This window comes from Aotus nancymaae, unplaced genomic scaffold (genome assembly GCF_030222135.1).
Source record: "Aotus nancymaae isolate 86718 unplaced genomic scaffold, 86718_ANA_hifiasm-v0.15.2.pri h1tg000059l, whole genome shotgun sequence".
Lineage (NCBI taxonomy): Eukaryota > Metazoa > Chordata > Mammalia > Primates > Aotidae > Aotus > Aotus nancymaae.
Window position 1 is genome coordinate 8,954,920 of NW_026988473.1, and position 15,889 is coordinate 8,970,808.

Here is a 15,889-nt window from a genome sequence, read left to right on the forward strand (position 1 = left end):
GGGGTGCCCCAGCTGGTCCTGCCCTCCTGCCCCTCTCAGCCAGGCCTGCCCCAGCTAGAGTTCACCAGGAAACGGGGTAGCACCCAGCCCTCAGCCGCGTTTCCCACAAGCTCAGTCAGATGCCTTCTGCACAGTCACACCCCCCCACACACCCTACGTTACACCCACACTGTCCTCACCCCTCACATCACACCGCTCCCCTGACTTCTGCACAGCTACGCATGCAGTCACTCCCCAAACATCCACGCCCCCATTCCACACCCACACATTCCCCCACTTCTGCATGTGTGCACACACGCACACACACACACACAGCCCCACCCTCCCTCACGTCCATACCCCCACACCTCACAGCAGCCTCCCAGCCCAACCACTTGCACCCAGACCCACTCACTCCCCAGACCCTCTCCATACCCATGTCCCCTCTACCACTCCACGTGCATGCACTGGCAGAGCCATGCCAAGGTGCCATGCCGGCTCACTTAGGACACCAAAGCCGACAGACCCAGCCATGCCCCCAGAGAGCTCGTAGACTCAAAATCAGCCACTACTGGGGTTGGGCTGTGGTGCCTCCCAGTGGGCCTCAGGGGAGGGGCTCCTAGGGAGGGGCCAGCATGGAGTCTGCCTGGAGAGGAGGGATGGGTGTTGGGAAGGGCATCCAAGGCAAAGCGAGCCACAGGGGGACAGCAGGGGCTACGCTGGGCAGGAGAGATTTGGGGTACCACAAGTGGCAGAGCTGGAGCAGAGGGCAGGGCCCCCAAGACCGCCATGGTGCAGCTAGGAAGCTGGCTCTTTGCTGGGAGGACATTGGGGGCCTTGGAAGGATATCCTTGGAAGGATAGGGAGTGCCATGGCCCCCTTGAGTCTCAAGTGGAGCAGGAGTTGGGGGTCCCAGCTGCTGTGGACATTCCAGCAAGGAAGGGAGGTGACCCAGACCAGGGGATGGACAGGAAAGAAGCAAGGAGGGGACCAGGTAGACAGATCTTCAAGAGCAGGGCCAGATGCATGATGATGGAGGGAAAGAGGGCCCTGACCCAGATTTATGACTGGGGTAACCAAGGCCCTGCGCCCCATTCCCTGAGAGAAGAGCCCAGGGTGGGAGGCAAGGGTGCAGGGAGTTTAGTTTAGGATTTGGAGCTGGTAGAGGGGTCAGGAAATTGTTGTTGTTTTTTTTTTTTTTTGAGTTGGAGTCTCCCTCCCTCTGTCACCCAAGCTGGAGTGCAATGATGCAATCTCAGCTCACTGCAACCTCCGCCTCCCATGTTCAAGCGATTCTCCTGCCTCAGCCTCTCGAGTAGCTGGTATTACAGGCATGTGTTATCACGCCTGGCTAATTTATGTATTTTTAGTAGAGATGCGGTTTCACCATGTTTGCCAGGCTGATTTCGAACTCCTGACCTCAGCTGATCTGCCCGCCTGGGCCTCCCAAAGTGCCTGGGATTACAAGCGTGAGCCACTGCTCCTGGCCAAGAGATGGGTCTTGACTGGGATTGCAGACTTGGGAATCACAGGCTGGAGCAGGAAACGGGGCAAGAGGGAGGCAGGCTGAGGAGCCCGTCATTTAAGGGTCAGGCACAGGGAGAAAGGTGGGCGGGGTGGGGGTGATGGCAGAGCCAGATCTAGTTTACACACACGCATACAAGCTTGCCTTTTTTTTTTTTTGAGATGGAGTCTTGATCTGTTGTCAGGCTGGAGTGCAGTGGTGTGATCTCGGGCCCCTACAACCTCTGCCTCCCGAGTACAAGCAATTTTCCTGCCTCAGCCTCCCAAGTAGCTGGGATTACAGGCACGTGCCACCACACCTGGCTAATTTTTGTATTTTTAGTAGAGACGGGGTTTCGCCATGTTGGCCAGGCTGGTCTCAAACTCCTGACCTCAAGTGATCTGCCCACCTCGACCTCCCAAAGTGCTGGGATTACAGGCGTGAGCCACAGCACCTGGCCATTGCTTGCTTTTTCTGGGGTCTTTCAGTGCCCTCCAGGAGCCCTCCTGCCCCCGTTCCTTGCCAAGACCCAAGCTTGCCTTCACTCCGTGTAGCTTCAGGTAGAAGCAGTCGAGGGGCTTGAGGCCCTCGGGCGTCTTGACGTACTTGGGCTCGCCCAGCATGCCAATGTACACCGTCACCTGGAAGTGGTTCTTCTTCTGGCACACGAAGGCGTCGTCGCCCACCGAGAAGTTGAAGCCCTTGTCGGCGTCCACGCGGTAGGTGAGCATGGGCCTGGGGGGGCGGGTGAGGGCACTCCCCTGAGGCCCCAGAGCCAGGCCTGGAACACCAGTTCCTCCCATCTTCAGGGTTCCAAAGCCATTTCCCACCCCACACCCCTGCCTCCTCAAACCACCAATGCAGCTGCCCCCACTCCTGAGAAATGGAAAGTGAGTGCCAGGAGGGTTCCAGTGCAGGGCTGCAAACTCCTCCTCAGCATTCTCTCCTCTACCTCGCGCCTCAAGCCACCGCCCTGTCCTGGTGATGCGGGAAGCAGGGCAAGACCCTGAGGCTCACCAGACAGGAGGGAACTCCTGAGTGGGGGGGGCGGAGGGTGCTTGACTCCCCTCCCCACACTTGGCTCCTTCCCAGAAGGCTGCCTGAAGCCCCCTTGCTCACCCAAGACGGGGCGAGAGGGGCTGCGTCTGCAGAGCCTCACAGAGCCTGACAGCTGGTTGCCCTGGAAACGGTGGAACCAGGCGCCTGCTCTGCTGCAGGCCCCGCCCCTGCCCACCAGCTTGCTCAAACCCCCTCATGCCCACTCCCTCCGAAGGGGGCACTCCTGGACGCTTCCTCAACCTCAGCCTCAGTGTGCCCATCTGTTTGCTGGGTTTAGTGTCCCATGTTTGGCCCCTTTGGGACACCTCTAGTTGATAGTAAAAAGAGCAACTGTTGGCCTGTGGCTTAGTGCACCCTCACTCAGGTCCCCAGGCACAAGAGTGGTCACAGGAGTGCTTGGTGCCAGCCTGGAGGAAGCTGGGCAGGGAGAACGCTTCCAAACTTGTGGGAAGAGGCCTCTGGGCCCGGCCAGTATTGCCAAAGGCCTGGGCTCTCCACTCTTCCCTCCTGGAGCCCCACCTGCCCGCCTGAACTAGCAAAGCACTCGGGAAGCCTTCGGGCTGCTTCTGGGGCTGCAGCTGCCAAGCTTCCTGGCCTTGGGACCTGGGGTGGCAAGGGTGGCCCAAAGAGTATGGGGGTAAGGGTAGGGGGCTTCGTCTCCATGCCAGAGAGGCTGGACCACCATACGACTGCACCCCCACCTGGCAGGACCTCATAGGACCCTTCAGCCTCCACAGCAGCCAGAAGCCCCCAGCCCTGGGGCTGCTGTCTAAGAATTCCCTCAAGGCCTAGAGCACCCAACTCCAGGCAGCTGGTCTCAGCCACCGGCCCAGGCCTGACAATGCCCAGTTACCCTGTCACCTGCTCACTGGCCTTCTAGGGGAGCCAGGGGATGGTCCCCACAGGGCTCCCAGCCTGGGACCTGGGAAGATGGAGCCATCTGGGTGTGGAGGGGGCACTAGGAATGCTCAGGCAGCCTCTGATCAGATCCTCCCCAGCCCCTCCTCCCTCTCTCCAGGGAGGGGCTGCCGGGAGGGCCCAGCTTGGGCTCAGCTTCCGGCTACCTTCCTGGAATGCAGGGGGAGGAGGCAGGGAAGGAGGAGCCAGGAAAAAACACCCATCTGCCCACTTCTCCCTGACTTGGTTCCCAGCTGTCCCTCCCTGGCAGTCATCACCTTCTCAAGGAGGCCTTGGGCGGGCTTAGGACTCAGGAGCCCTGAGTGCCAGTCCTGGCTCTTCCCTGAGCCTGTTTGCTCTTCTGGGAAATGCGTGCTCCCAGACCCTGCTCTGGGACCTTGATGGAGTCCTGGGCTGGGGCGTCCCAAGATGGGGTGGCCTGGAGGAGTGGGGAACGGCACAGGGGACTCACAGCTCCTTGTAGTTGGCATCATACAGGGTTGCCCACTTGTTCTGCTGATGGGGCTGCCACTTGATGGACTGGTAGTTGGGGTCCAGGTAGGAGCCACTGAGGCTGTCATTGTCCTGAAGGAGGCCTGGAGGGAAGGGAATGCCCATGTGGGCCCTGCACCCCGGGCCCCATACCCCACCTTGAAGGGTTGGCCAGCCACATACCTGGGGAGGGGGCACCTGGTGGGTGCCAAGGCGGTGTCTGGACACGGGCAATGCTGAGAGGCAAGGAACCAGGGCCTGGGGAGAGCGGACCCTGGGGAGGCCAGGGTGGGGATGGGGCTCGAGTGGGATGCAGAGGCAGGGCTGTCACCGTCCCGGGCTCCTGTTTGATCATTCCATTCAGCATCTGGGCATTGAGGGTGTTGGGGGGGGACTCGGAGTGCTTCCTCTTCTTGGAGGGGTGTGTGGGGAGCCTGGGAAACAGAAGAGTGTCCCATGGGGGCTGGCTCTCCCTGAGCCCCTCCCAGTGGGTAGTATCCACCTCTCTCCTCTCTTTAGCCTGTTTGGGTCAGGATATGCCCCGCCCAGAGGACACCTCCTGCAGGAAGCCCTCAGGTTTTGCCTCCTCCTACTCCCCATCTATCCATGCTGTCATTTTCTGCCTCCATCACTCTTCCCTTCCCCCACACTATGGACAGGAGCCACACCTGACTTGGTGTCTCCATCACGCCCAGCAACAAGGCTGGCTCACGGAATCACAGCGATCGCTTGAGGAATGAATGAGTTTGTCCCTGCCTGCGTTGTCACACTCAAGGTCATTCTTTATAGTAGGGGTGCTATGGAGAGCAGGCCCTGTGATCAGAACCAAGCCACAGAGGGCCTGGGCCACAAAAGCCAGGGAAGGGAGCTTCCTGGGGTGGGGAGTTTCAGGGGGACTCCGCAGCACCCCTTCCCCTTCTGGTTTACAAAGTGTTTGGACTGCAGAACCTTCCTTTGAACTAAGCCTTTCGTGGAGTCTCCATGTGATAAAGCAGATGAAAAGACAGCCGCTAGTCAGAGTGGGGGGCTTGGGTCTAGGAAGAAGACTTCTCAGAAACCTGAGGGTTCCATGAGACATCTGGAAAGCCACTGGGGTCTGGGTAACAGCACAACCCCGGCTGGGCCCTGTCTTGGCTCTGCCCCTGGCTCGTAGTCTGGGCGGGACATTTCCCCCATTGGAACCTCAGTTTACATACCTGTTCCCACTAGATAAGGTAGTTGTGAGCAATTAGCCATGGCTGTAAACCCCCCAAGGCATTGCGGGCAAACATGTGTAAATCCGTTGACCCTGATCTGCCCTGCAGAGCCTTCTGCTCTTCCTAGGTGTATCCCCATCCCTACCTCCCTCTCTGGCCTGCCTGCCGCCCACCCTGGTCCCTGCACCCCACCTTCCCACCCCAGGGAGCTGGCCGCCCACGTCTTACTCAGCTCCGTGCTGCTGCAGGAGCTGGTGCAGCATCTGGGACTGCTGGGTGTGGTGGAGCTCAGTGGGCACCAGCCCGTGCCCCATGGCAGCGTAGGGAGGGATCGGGGGCTCAGCCTTCATGTACAGGTCCCGCTGCAGGACAGGGTAGTGCGGTGGGGGCGGTGGAGGCGGTGGGGGACCTGGCAAGTGGGCTGGAGGTGGGGGCGGATGCTCCAGGCGGGAGGGCACTCCCACGTGGCACAGCGTCTCAGGGGTTATCGTACGCAGGAGATGGGGTTCTGTAGGAGAGATGGGGAAGCAGGCATCTGAGACTAACATCGCTCAGGCTCCTGGGCACCATCCTCCCCAACACAGTCTCCTGCTTCCACCCCATCCTGGGCCAAGCCTAGGGGCTGCCCCCGATCTACCCCAGGTGGGAGGGCGGTTGATCAGCCACCCACTAGAGGCCTGGGCAGGGGCACGACCCTGCCCAAGGGAGAACAGCCCTTCACCCCATCCTAGCCACCTCCTGTCCCCAGGCTGGGCCACAAGATCCAAGCAAAATCTCAAGCCCCCCCCAACATTGTCCCCCTCTCCTCTGAGGCCTGCTCCTCCTCTGGGCCTCAGGAAGGAGTCTCCGGAGACCCCAGGCCAGGCCTGCTGGGTGCTCCTCCTCCGGCAGGCAGCCCCTCTACTAGGTTCCCGGGGGCCAGCCCCCCAGTCTGAGCAGGGAGGCCCCAGCTCCCTTTGTTCCCCAGGAGGCATTCCAGGGATGTTTTTGGTAAGATAAACAGAACTCTTGACCCCACTCTGGGCTGCGGGGAGCCTGCTGCCCGCGGTGGTTCTGCTCTTGGCCACCTGGGGGCCGGGGCACCCCTGAGCACCCTCTAAGCTGAGATGGGCCCGGCCTGGGAAGCCTGTGCTCAGGCTGCACCCATGGCCTTCCCCAGCCACCCACTTACCGCCGAAGGGCGCGTCCATGATGGCGCAGGCGGGCAGGCGGGTGGCATCACGGCGGGGATACTTGCTCAGAGGCAGGGCCAGGCTCCCCACCCGCCCGTGGGGAAACAATAGCCAAGCGCCGGGGAGTATTTGACCAGCGATAATCTCAGCCCGTTGGGCAGCCGCTGGCCCCCTCCCTCCTCCCCTACTTCCCCGATAAGGCCGCCCCAACCACTTGCCCAAACCCCAGAGGGGGAGGGTGGTGCCCGCTGGACTCACCATTCACCTGCTGGGGGGAGTAGGCCTCTGAGCCCGAGTCTGGGGGAGAGTCCGGCAGTGTGCTGTGAGAGCCAGGGGGAGGGGCCGGTGGGTGAGCAGCTGAGCCCCTGCCTTCCAGCTGGGCAGCTCCTCCGAGTAGCAGGGTCCCAGAGCCCCCCCAGAAGCTGGGGACACTGAGGTTTCCTCACATCCACCCTTAGGGGCATTTCTCTGCACCACCCACGTTGGGGCACCTGACAGGGCCTGGGGCTGAGGGGGCTGCCCAGGATGCCCTCAGACTGACTGGGCACTTGGGGTACAGTTACTAGTGTCCCTGATGATGGCACAGGGGCTCAAAGGCTCCTGCTCCAGTCCAAGGGCCAGGCCTTCTTCTCCCTTCCTGCACCCACTGAAGCCCCACAGCTTCCTGGAAATGCAGGGCCCGAGGGGGCTGGGCCTGGGGCGTTCAGCGGGTCACAGAGGCTGCCCCACCAGAGGCAGGTGTGGACTGGGAAGGGAGCCAGCACCACCGGGCCTGGGTTTATTTTTTCTTGTAGGTTTCACTTTATCAGTGTTCAGGAAAAAGAACAAACTCAACCCCAGAAGTCAACACGTCCTGCATGAACCCTGTGCTCGCCTAGCAAGTGGGAGGCTGAGGCCATGTGGGGTCCAGCTCTGGCCATACCTGGTCCCCACATCTGGAGCAACTCCCCATTCCCATGCCCATGGAACTGCCAGAGAAGCCATGGCCCTGTCATGGACACAGTCCCAGGGCTGGTTCCAAAGTCCCCTGCACCCCTGTACCAGCCGCCCACCCGCCTTCGGGGCCTTGGGTAAAGACCTATATGGTTCAAGAACTCGGACCCTGCAGGTTTTGTGTGAATACTACTAAAACGTGGATGAGGACTCAAACCTGCTCCTCGCCACAGCCTCAGGCCCCTTGGTCTGCCCACTGCCTTCCTGCACTTCCCTGACAATGGCCTTGGCTTCTATAATGTGTCAGGGTCTTTCACACCCTCCAGTTCCTGCAGTCCAATGCCCCAGGTCCACAGGACCTCGTGTTCTTTCCTCTTAAATTTCTGTGGCATCTGAATAGTCCTCTTTTGGGAGATGTATTGGTGAATACCTCTCCCCAGTTAGGCTTCAGGAGCCACTGCAGAGCCATGTCTGTCTTGTCTTTTTTTTGGAAACAGAGAGTCTTGCTCTGTCGCCCAGGCTGGAGTGCAGTGAGCAGAGATTGCTCACTGCAACCTTCACCTCCCAGGTTCAAGCGATTCTTGTGCCTTGGCCTCCCAAGTAGCTAGGATTATAGGCATGTACCACCACGCCCAGCTAATTTTTTTATTTTTAGTACAGAAGACGTTTCGCCATGTGCTCAGGCCAGTCTTGAACTCCTGGCCTCAAGTGATCTGCCCACCTTGGCCTCCCAAAGTGCTGGGATTATGCCTGTAATCCCAGCACTTTGGGAGGCCAAGGTGGGCAGATCATTTGATTTTTTTTTTTTGAGACAGGGTCTCTCTGTCCCCAGCAGTGGCATGATCACAGCTCACTGTAACCTCAATCTCCCTGCCCCAAGCTATTCGCTCACCTCAGCCTCCCTAGTAGCTAAGACTACATGCGCACACCACCACACCCAGCTAATTTTTGTATTTTTTGTAGAGATGGGGTTGCATCATGTTGCAGACTGGTCTTGAACTCCTGGGCTCAAGTGATCTGCCTACCTTGGCCTCCCAAAGTGCTGGGATTACAGGTGTGTGCCACCACGCCCAGCCTCATGTCTGTCTTGTTTATCACCTAGACTCAGGCCTGGCCCTGGGTCCCTCCCTAGAGTGGCCCTGGCCACAGAGTCCCTGTGTGGCTCTGGACAAGCCCCTTTCCCTCTCTGAGCTTCAGTGTGCCATTAGAATCCTGACGGGAGCAGTGGCCAGGGCTTCTTGTGGGGTCTCCCAGGAGCTGGATGCTGGGGAAGGCTGATGACCTCACACAGCCACGGGCATGTGATAGAGCAGCGGGCACCAGCAGGCGCTTACTAAATGTTACTTCTCCTCCCCCTCCCCTCAGGGGCCTGTGGCTTAGGAAAAGCCTCACAGCCTCGAGCAAACAGTTTGCCTTCTGCAGCAAAGGTTCACCCCTGGCACCCCAGGCCTGGCCTCCACTACCTTCTCCCCAGAAGCCAGGGAGCTCAGGAAGCACGGCCGGCCATGTCAGTGGCCACCGTGCACCCAGGGCTTCCTCTGTGCCCTCACTTGCTTCCCAAGATAATCTTGAAGGGTAAGCATTTGGGGGTTCACTTTACAGCAGAAACTGGGTTGGCCGGGCACGGTGGCTCACGCCTGTAATCCCAGAACTTTGGGAGGCCAAGGCAGGGGATCAACTGAGGTCAGGAGTTTGAGACCAGCCTAGCCAACATGATGAAACCCTGTCTCTACTAAAAATACAAAAAATTAACTGGGCGTGGTGGTGCATGCCTGTAGTCCCAGCTACTCAGGAGGCTGAGGCAGGAGAATCACTTGAACCCGGGAGGTGGAGGTTGCAGTGAGCCAAGATAGTGCCACTCCACTCCAGGCTGGGTGACAGAGCAAGACTCTGTCTCAAACAAAAATAATAATAATAATAAAATCAAATCAACTTAAGAGTATGAAAAAAAATAAAAAAGAAACAGACCATGGGTTACTGAGGCAGGAGGCTGGCACATGTGGAGGCTGAAGTTGGAGCCAGGCTATCTGAACACAGCATTCATGGACCCAGTGCTTTAATTATCTTCCACCCAGAGACAGGGGCCCTACACTTGCCCTGCGCTCCCCTGCAGACCCATGCTCCCTGCCTCCCCTGTGAGCATGTGTCCCCTGGGACTGCCTTGGGTCTGGCTGGGCGAGTGGCTGCCTGGAACCTTTGGTCAAAGCCAGGCCCAAGGTTCAGCCCTGGGTCAGGCCCCTGGTGTGGACGCCTCAGAGAGATGGGGGGAAGGGCCTGGGAGGAGGAGTTCGGGTTCCAGGAGGCTTGCTTGGGAAGGGGGGAACTGAGGTGCCACATCTGAGCCATCTGCCAACTCCCATGGCCACAGGACATGTCAGCTGGATGCGTGAGTGCGTGGGGGCCGGCGCGGTGAAGGGTGTTTAGGGGACCGGCGTGTGTGCCCAGGTTCCAGGTGTTCCCGTGAAGGTAAACAGTCATGGCCTCCAGTCCTGCCGCCTCTCGTCCACTCTCCACACAGCCCTGAGATTTTTCTAGCACTTACGTCAGCCCTCATCACTTCCCGGCTTAGAAGCTTCGCGGCTGCCCACTGCCTTAGAACAAAGCCCAGGAATCGCCCCTCGGCCTGGCCCTGTCCTCCCCACCCTCACCTGCCCACGCACAGCCGGTCACCCAGCCCAGCCCATGCCAGGCCGGCATCCAGCACCTCCCAGGCTACGGCCACGACCCCGATGGCTGCCGGCCCCAGGCCTCCGCATCCCCCCACTCCCTGCCCTCACTCACCCTGGGGCGTAGGGAGCCTTGGGCTCCGCCTTGATGGGGGGCCCGGTGCCCCCTGGGTAGGGCTTGGGGGCGGCGCCCACACCGTTGTTGTTGTTGCAGTTCAGGGGGGCGCCGTAGCTCGGGGGTGGGAGGGGACCATGGCGCCCCGGGGAGGGTCCACCCCCATGGGGGCTCAGGTGGTGGACCCCGCTGGAGCCGGGCATCGTGGGCTGCCCATGGGAGTAGGAGGCCGAGCTGGCTGGAACAGAGATGTCGGGGAAGCAGCTGCGGGGAAGAGGGGCTGCTCAGCTCCAGCCAGGACCCCAGACCCAGCAGGGAAGCAGCCACCCCCTCCCTGCAGGGAACTGTGGAGATTTCGGAGGAGTCAGTGGCTGGGAAGGGACAAGGAGTGGCTTTCAGAGATGAGACTATGGAAGACCCCAGGTCCGGCCCTCAGACCTCCCAGGTGACAGAAGGGAGGCGAGGGGCTGGGGGCTGGGCGGGTGCAGGCCAGGCAAGGGGGCCACTCACAGGTCAGAGGCATCCTCCTTGCTGATGTATTCCTCCAGGATGCTGGTGTCTATGTTGGAGGGCTCCAGGGCACCGTTGATGTCGTGGCCTGCAGGGCAGAAGAGGTGGGCTAGGGAAGGGGCCCAGTTCCCTGCAGACCCTGGGTAATGGGGCCCAGCCCTCCATCTCTGCCCAGGCTGGCCCTCCAAAACAGATGCCCCTGCTCCTTCCCAACGGGTATCCATGTGGGGTGGGTTTCCTTTCCAGGAAGCACTGATAATGCCCCCACCCTGCCACAAGGCCACCTTCAGTCTCGGAGGAGGGCAGGGGCCCAGAGCATGGGTCTGGGTACAGAGAGGCTGATCCTGCCCCTCCATGCCCCCTTCTAGCTGCGTGATAGGGAGCAAGTCCTTTCTGCTCATCTGTCAAATGGGGTCACTCTCCGTCTGTCTTCTGGGGTACTGTGAGGCACAAATGAGGTGCTTACTAAGTCGAGAGCCCCGTGGGTGTCCACTGCCCTCGATAGGGTAGCTTGGACCCAACATGCACTGTCCTGCCCTGTCCTCCAGGGGGTCAGTTCCAGAGGGCCCAGCTCCAGGCATGCGGGAGCACAAGGCCTGGCTGAGTGGGACCATATATCCTGGAGGCCCACAGGGCTGGGGGAGCCTCCTGCACCCAGGCCCTGGCTGCAAGGGGAGTGGGGATCAGAATCAGGAGAGCCCCCTGCACCCTCACTGGATATGCCCATCACCCTCTGGGGCACAGGCTGGGGTACTTAACCCCCTTTTTCCAGAGGAGGCAGAGGCCTAGAGAGAAAAGGGCTTGCCCCAGCCACCCAGCAGAGAATGATGGCTGCCAGAGCTCCACTCCTCTGCCGGCTGCCCTCTCCTGGGCCCTTGGTGCTGGCCCCAGCCCCATCAAGGGGAGGAGCCCCTGGAGGAAAGGCAGCCAGTGCTCTTGGGCATCAAGAGGAAGGACAGGGGAGGTGCCGGCCTTTCGCCTCCCTGGGTCACCTTGTGGGGGGAGCCAGAGGGCAGGGTGATAAGGGGGCTGACGTGGGAGATGCGTCAACCCCGATAATGGAGGACAGCCTCACCCACACTGCCGACCTGGGCCGGCCAGCGCCACTGAGGCAGGAGGGCCCCTCCCACAGGCCGCTGGAGCCTAAGTCTGGGGTCTGCCCTCTCCTGTTGAGCTCAGACAGGCCCAGAAACAAATCCTGGCTCAGCCGCTCCCTGCTGTGTGACCTTGGGCAGGTCACATGCACTCCCTGAGCCTCAGTCTCCTCATTCGTGCAATGGGGACATGTCCTGCTGTCGCTTCACAGAGCTGTTTTGAGTATGAAACAAGATTCGGTCTGTGAAGTGCCGGCCACGTAGTGGGTGCTCAGCGGTCGCAACAGCCGTCTCACTTCCCAGCCCCAGAGCCCTAGGGTCCCCGAGAGCCCCCTGCCCAGGCCCCTCCCTGGCCCCAGCCGGCATTTCAAGAATGCTGAGCCCCGCTTAGGTGATTAATGAGCGGCTAAGCCCTCCTAGGAGTCACGCGCTGCCTGCGACAGGCCAGGGCCCTCCTGCTGACCCCCACCCCCGGCTCGCCCAGCTAGGAACAAGGGACACCCACCACGCAGCGCCAGTGGCCGTCCAGGGCGGTGCGGCCAGGGCAAGAGCAGCTTCCCAAGCTGGGCGTGGCCAGTCTGCGTGCCTAGGTTCCAGGACCCCGCCTCTGCTCAGGCCCCACCCCGCCTTTCCCAGTAACCACGGGCCCCATTTATTGAGTCCCTACTGTGTGCCAGGCACTTTGTGAGTCAAGTACATTAATAATCACAGGAATTTCTTTTCTTTGAGACAGAGTCTTGCTCTGTCGCCTAGGCTGGAGTGCGTCAGCGCAATCTCAGCTCACTGCAACCTCCGCCTCCCAGTTCCAGAGATTCTCCTGCCTCAGCTTCCCGAGTAGCTGGGATTCCAGGCACCCGCCACCACGCCCAGCTAATTTCTTGCATTTTTAGTAGAGAAGGGGTTTCACCACATTGGCCAGGCTGGTCCTGAACTCCTGACCTTAGGTGATCCGCCCGCCTCAGCCTCCCAAAGTGCTGGGATTACAGGCCTAATCACAGGAGTGTCTTATGCGCAAGGCATCCTGCAGGCTCTTCACCTGCAGCGTGTTACTCAATCCTCACAGCCAGAATGGTGACCATGACAGAGGCAGTGACAAGACCATGGCTTATACTCAGTATCTCCCAGTGCTTCTCAACTCCTCACGGTGATGATGACAGTGACAGTGGCAGTGACAGTGGCTGTCACTTGATGTCTTCCTCTTGATGCCCAAGAGTCCTGGCTGCTTTCTTGCACTGTTTTCCCTCTCTCAACCGTGGGGATGGTGATAATAACACCACTGTTCAGAGAGGTGACATGATCACCATCCCCTCTGTTCAGAGAGGTCAAGTCTCTTACCCAAGGCAACACAGCAAGGAGGATTCCAACCAGGTGCAGGGGTCTGACTCCAAGAGGGAAGGTGTGGCTGGTGGTTGCTGTGCTTTCCCCACCCCACCTGTTGCATTGCCCCCACCTCGGCCACTGAAGCTGCAAGTTTTTGAGCCTGAACTTGGAATTTACAGTGAATGATGGGCTGAGGCAGGCGTGGTGTTGCTATTTATAATAGGCCCAGCCCCCTCCTCTCCTGGCCAGGAACACTCCTAATCGCCCCTAATCCTCCTACCCACCTCCCTCAGGATAGGGGGCCTCAGGCAGAGGCATCCTGGGAGACCCTAACGAGAACCAGATGTGCTTTGGGGGAGGAGGGACCCTCCCGTGCCAGGGTCTGGGCGGCCGGAGGACGGAGGAAGGAGGTGGGAGGAGGGAGCCGATGGGGCAGCGTTAGGGAGGGCCAGTGGGTGGGGGAGAAGTTTGAGGGTTGGGGGCTCAGAGGGCCTCCTGAGGAACGCTGACCCCACACCTTCTCCTGGAAGCCCTGCAGGCTGCCTCGTCTCTTCCCCACGCCGCTCGGCCCCCAGCCCGCCCACGAACCACACTGGAGATTTCTAACAGACATTCCAGGAGGACAAGCTGAGGGCAGGGGCTTGCCAAAGCCCAGGGATTGCTGAGGCTGAGGGCAGAGCCCCCAAGAACCCAGGACAGGGATAGGGTCCCATGGGCACACTCTTGGGAGCACCCCTCCCTAGTGCTCTCCAAAGAGCCCCAGAACATCACTGGAGCCCAACCAGGGGTACCTGGCAGGCAGAAAGTGGCACACAGGCCACATGCTCATTCTGATCCTCAAGACCTCTCTGAGAGAAGGGACGCTGCTGAGAGAAGGGAAGCCGGGCCTGCCAGAGGCTGCCGGAGGCTGCCCAGGGCCCAGCAACCCGTACACAGTAGCATGAGCTCAGAAACCAGCATCTCTGTCCTCGCCTCCTCAAACCCTTCAACAACTTCCCACTGCTTGGGAGAAATGCGGAGCCCTCTGTAGTCTGAGGCCCAACATGGTCCCTGCCTGCCCCCACGGCCTTCTCTCCTCCCAGGTCCCCTTCCTTCCCTCCTCTCCCTGGTCAGCCCCTGCCTCCGTTCCATCCTCCACCCCGCATCAGGGCCTTGGCGCATGCTGTTCCACGCTGTTTCCTAAGCCTGAGAAAGCCGGGTCCTATTCACGCTTTAGGTTTTGGCTTAAATGTAAGTTCCCCCAAGAGGCCACCTCTGACTCTCCCATTCTCTTTAGCAGGGGATGGAGGAGCGGCAGTGGCACGGTAATTCCTCATCAGCTCTTTCCCCTCCCGCCTCCACACTGGGCAGCATGGGTGTCTGTCTACCACCCACCCACCACCCACAGCTCACCCAGTGGCCACTCTGTGCCCAGCCCCATGCCACGCACTTTACATGGCTCATATTGAATTCTCATCCCAACCCTACAAGGTAGGTGATTTTCTTTTTCTTCATTTCACAGACGAGGAAACAGAAGCTCAGAAAGGATGGGTGCGTGCCTGTAGCTTACAGGGGCAGATGCTGGGCTATGAGCGCTGCCCTATTCTGTCTCTCTGGGATATAGTATCTCAGCACACAGCAGGCACCCAGGAAATGTTTGCGGAGTAGATGAGCCAAGTGGTCATCGAGGGACCTCGGCCAGGCCATGCTGTGGCCAGGGCTGGGGCTAGCCAGGGCCCCTCCAGGTCCCGCCCCTGCCCTGCTGGGCTGTGCACCTCAGCTGTTCCTCATTAATTAGGCCCTTTATTACCTGCCTGGAACAGGAGCCAGACACTGCCCCTTCCCAGGCAGGCTGCGATCCCAACTATGGGAAGGCGGCCCCCTCCCCTCCCTCTTCTCTTCTCCTCCCTTTAAGGCCACCCAGATGTCCAGAAAAGGAACGGAGGGCACCCAAACCAGGTGCAGGATGACAGCGAGCAGGGGGCCAGGTGGTCCCTCCACCCAGGACCCTCCCTTTCGCCCCTCCTCGTGCTCATGTTCCCCCCCACCCACCAGCTGTGGCCTCTGGCTGAGTCTCGGCCATTGTCCCGAGGGACGGGGGAGGGTGGGGACACGGCACAGTGGGAGGCTTGTGCCCTGCCCACCCCCTCCCCTGCCCCGTCAATGGGGCACTTGTCAATTCATGCCCCAAACATGGCGGAAATCCCGTCAGCCACGTGGCTGTGGGTAGGGTGGGCTGGGGCCCGAGGATGCTGGCCAGGCCTGGTTGACCTGAACCTGGGGTGCAGAGGGCACCAGGACCCAGGCCGGTTCCCGAGGACTCCAGGTGCTCTGAGTGTCCACTTGGGGCATCTGAACCTGAGGGATGCCCTAGCTCCAGGCAGCAGCTGAGGGCCAGGGTGGTAGTGGAGAGGAGACAGCCCACCTGGACATTACCATGATGCACAGAGAGACCCCCAGAGTCAAAGAGGCCTGGCTTCTAATGTGAACCCCACTTCATGGCTGTGACCCTCAGCAAGTGACCTGAGCCCTGGCCTCCTTCATCATCAGATGGAGCAGGAATCCCTGCGATGGAGTGAGCCTTAAGCCAGGAGACCCCCAGGAGGCCATTCCTCAGTCAGGGTCAACCGCCCTGTTTCCATCTCTCCTGGGACTCCCATCTCCTTCCTGCCCTCATGCCTCTGCCCAGGCTCTCCCCTCCCCCGAGGCCTCTCCGCCTTGCTGCACATCTGCTCCGGAGCCTCCGAGGGGCCTCAGCCTTCTTCTAAGTCTCTCCGACGCATGGCCAGCACTCGGCTGCTACTCTTTTTGTTTTGAGATGGAGTCTTGCTCTGTCACCCAGGCTGGAGTGCAGTGGCGAAATCTCGACTCACTGCAACCTCTGCCTCCCAGGTTCAAGCGATTCTCCTGCCTCAGCCTCCTGAGTAGCTGGGATTACAGGTGTGTACCACCATGTTTGGCTAATTTTTGTAT

General features: G+C 60.2%; 1 protein-coding gene across 7 annotated transcripts in view; it reads right to left on the reverse strand.

Annotated features, from left to right (window-relative positions):
* Positions 1-15,889, reverse strand: part of MYRF (myelin regulatory factor) — a 36,752-nt gene that overhangs the window by 12,683 nt on the left and 8,180 nt on the right. For 6 of the 7 annotated variants that reach the window (XM_012454392.2, XM_064364817.1, XM_064364818.1 and 3 more), the window contains exons 2-8: positions 10,524-10,611; positions 10,014-10,277; positions 6,558-6,619; positions 5,356-5,635; positions 4,115-4,365; positions 3,912-4,035; positions 2,023-2,218 (exon numbers count right to left, since the gene is read on the reverse strand). In XM_012454392.2, coding sequence (XP_012309815.2) covers positions 2,023-2,218; positions 3,912-4,035; positions 4,115-4,365; positions 5,356-5,635; positions 6,558-6,619; positions 10,014-10,277; positions 10,524-10,611 — 1,265 coding nt within the window. Of the gene's footprint in view, positions 1-2,022; positions 2,219-3,911; positions 4,036-4,114; positions 4,366-5,355; positions 5,636-6,298; positions 6,458-6,557; positions 6,620-10,013; positions 10,278-10,523; positions 10,612-15,889 lie in introns of those variants that run through there. The other variant, XM_064364819.1, reaches the window with a different exon arrangement.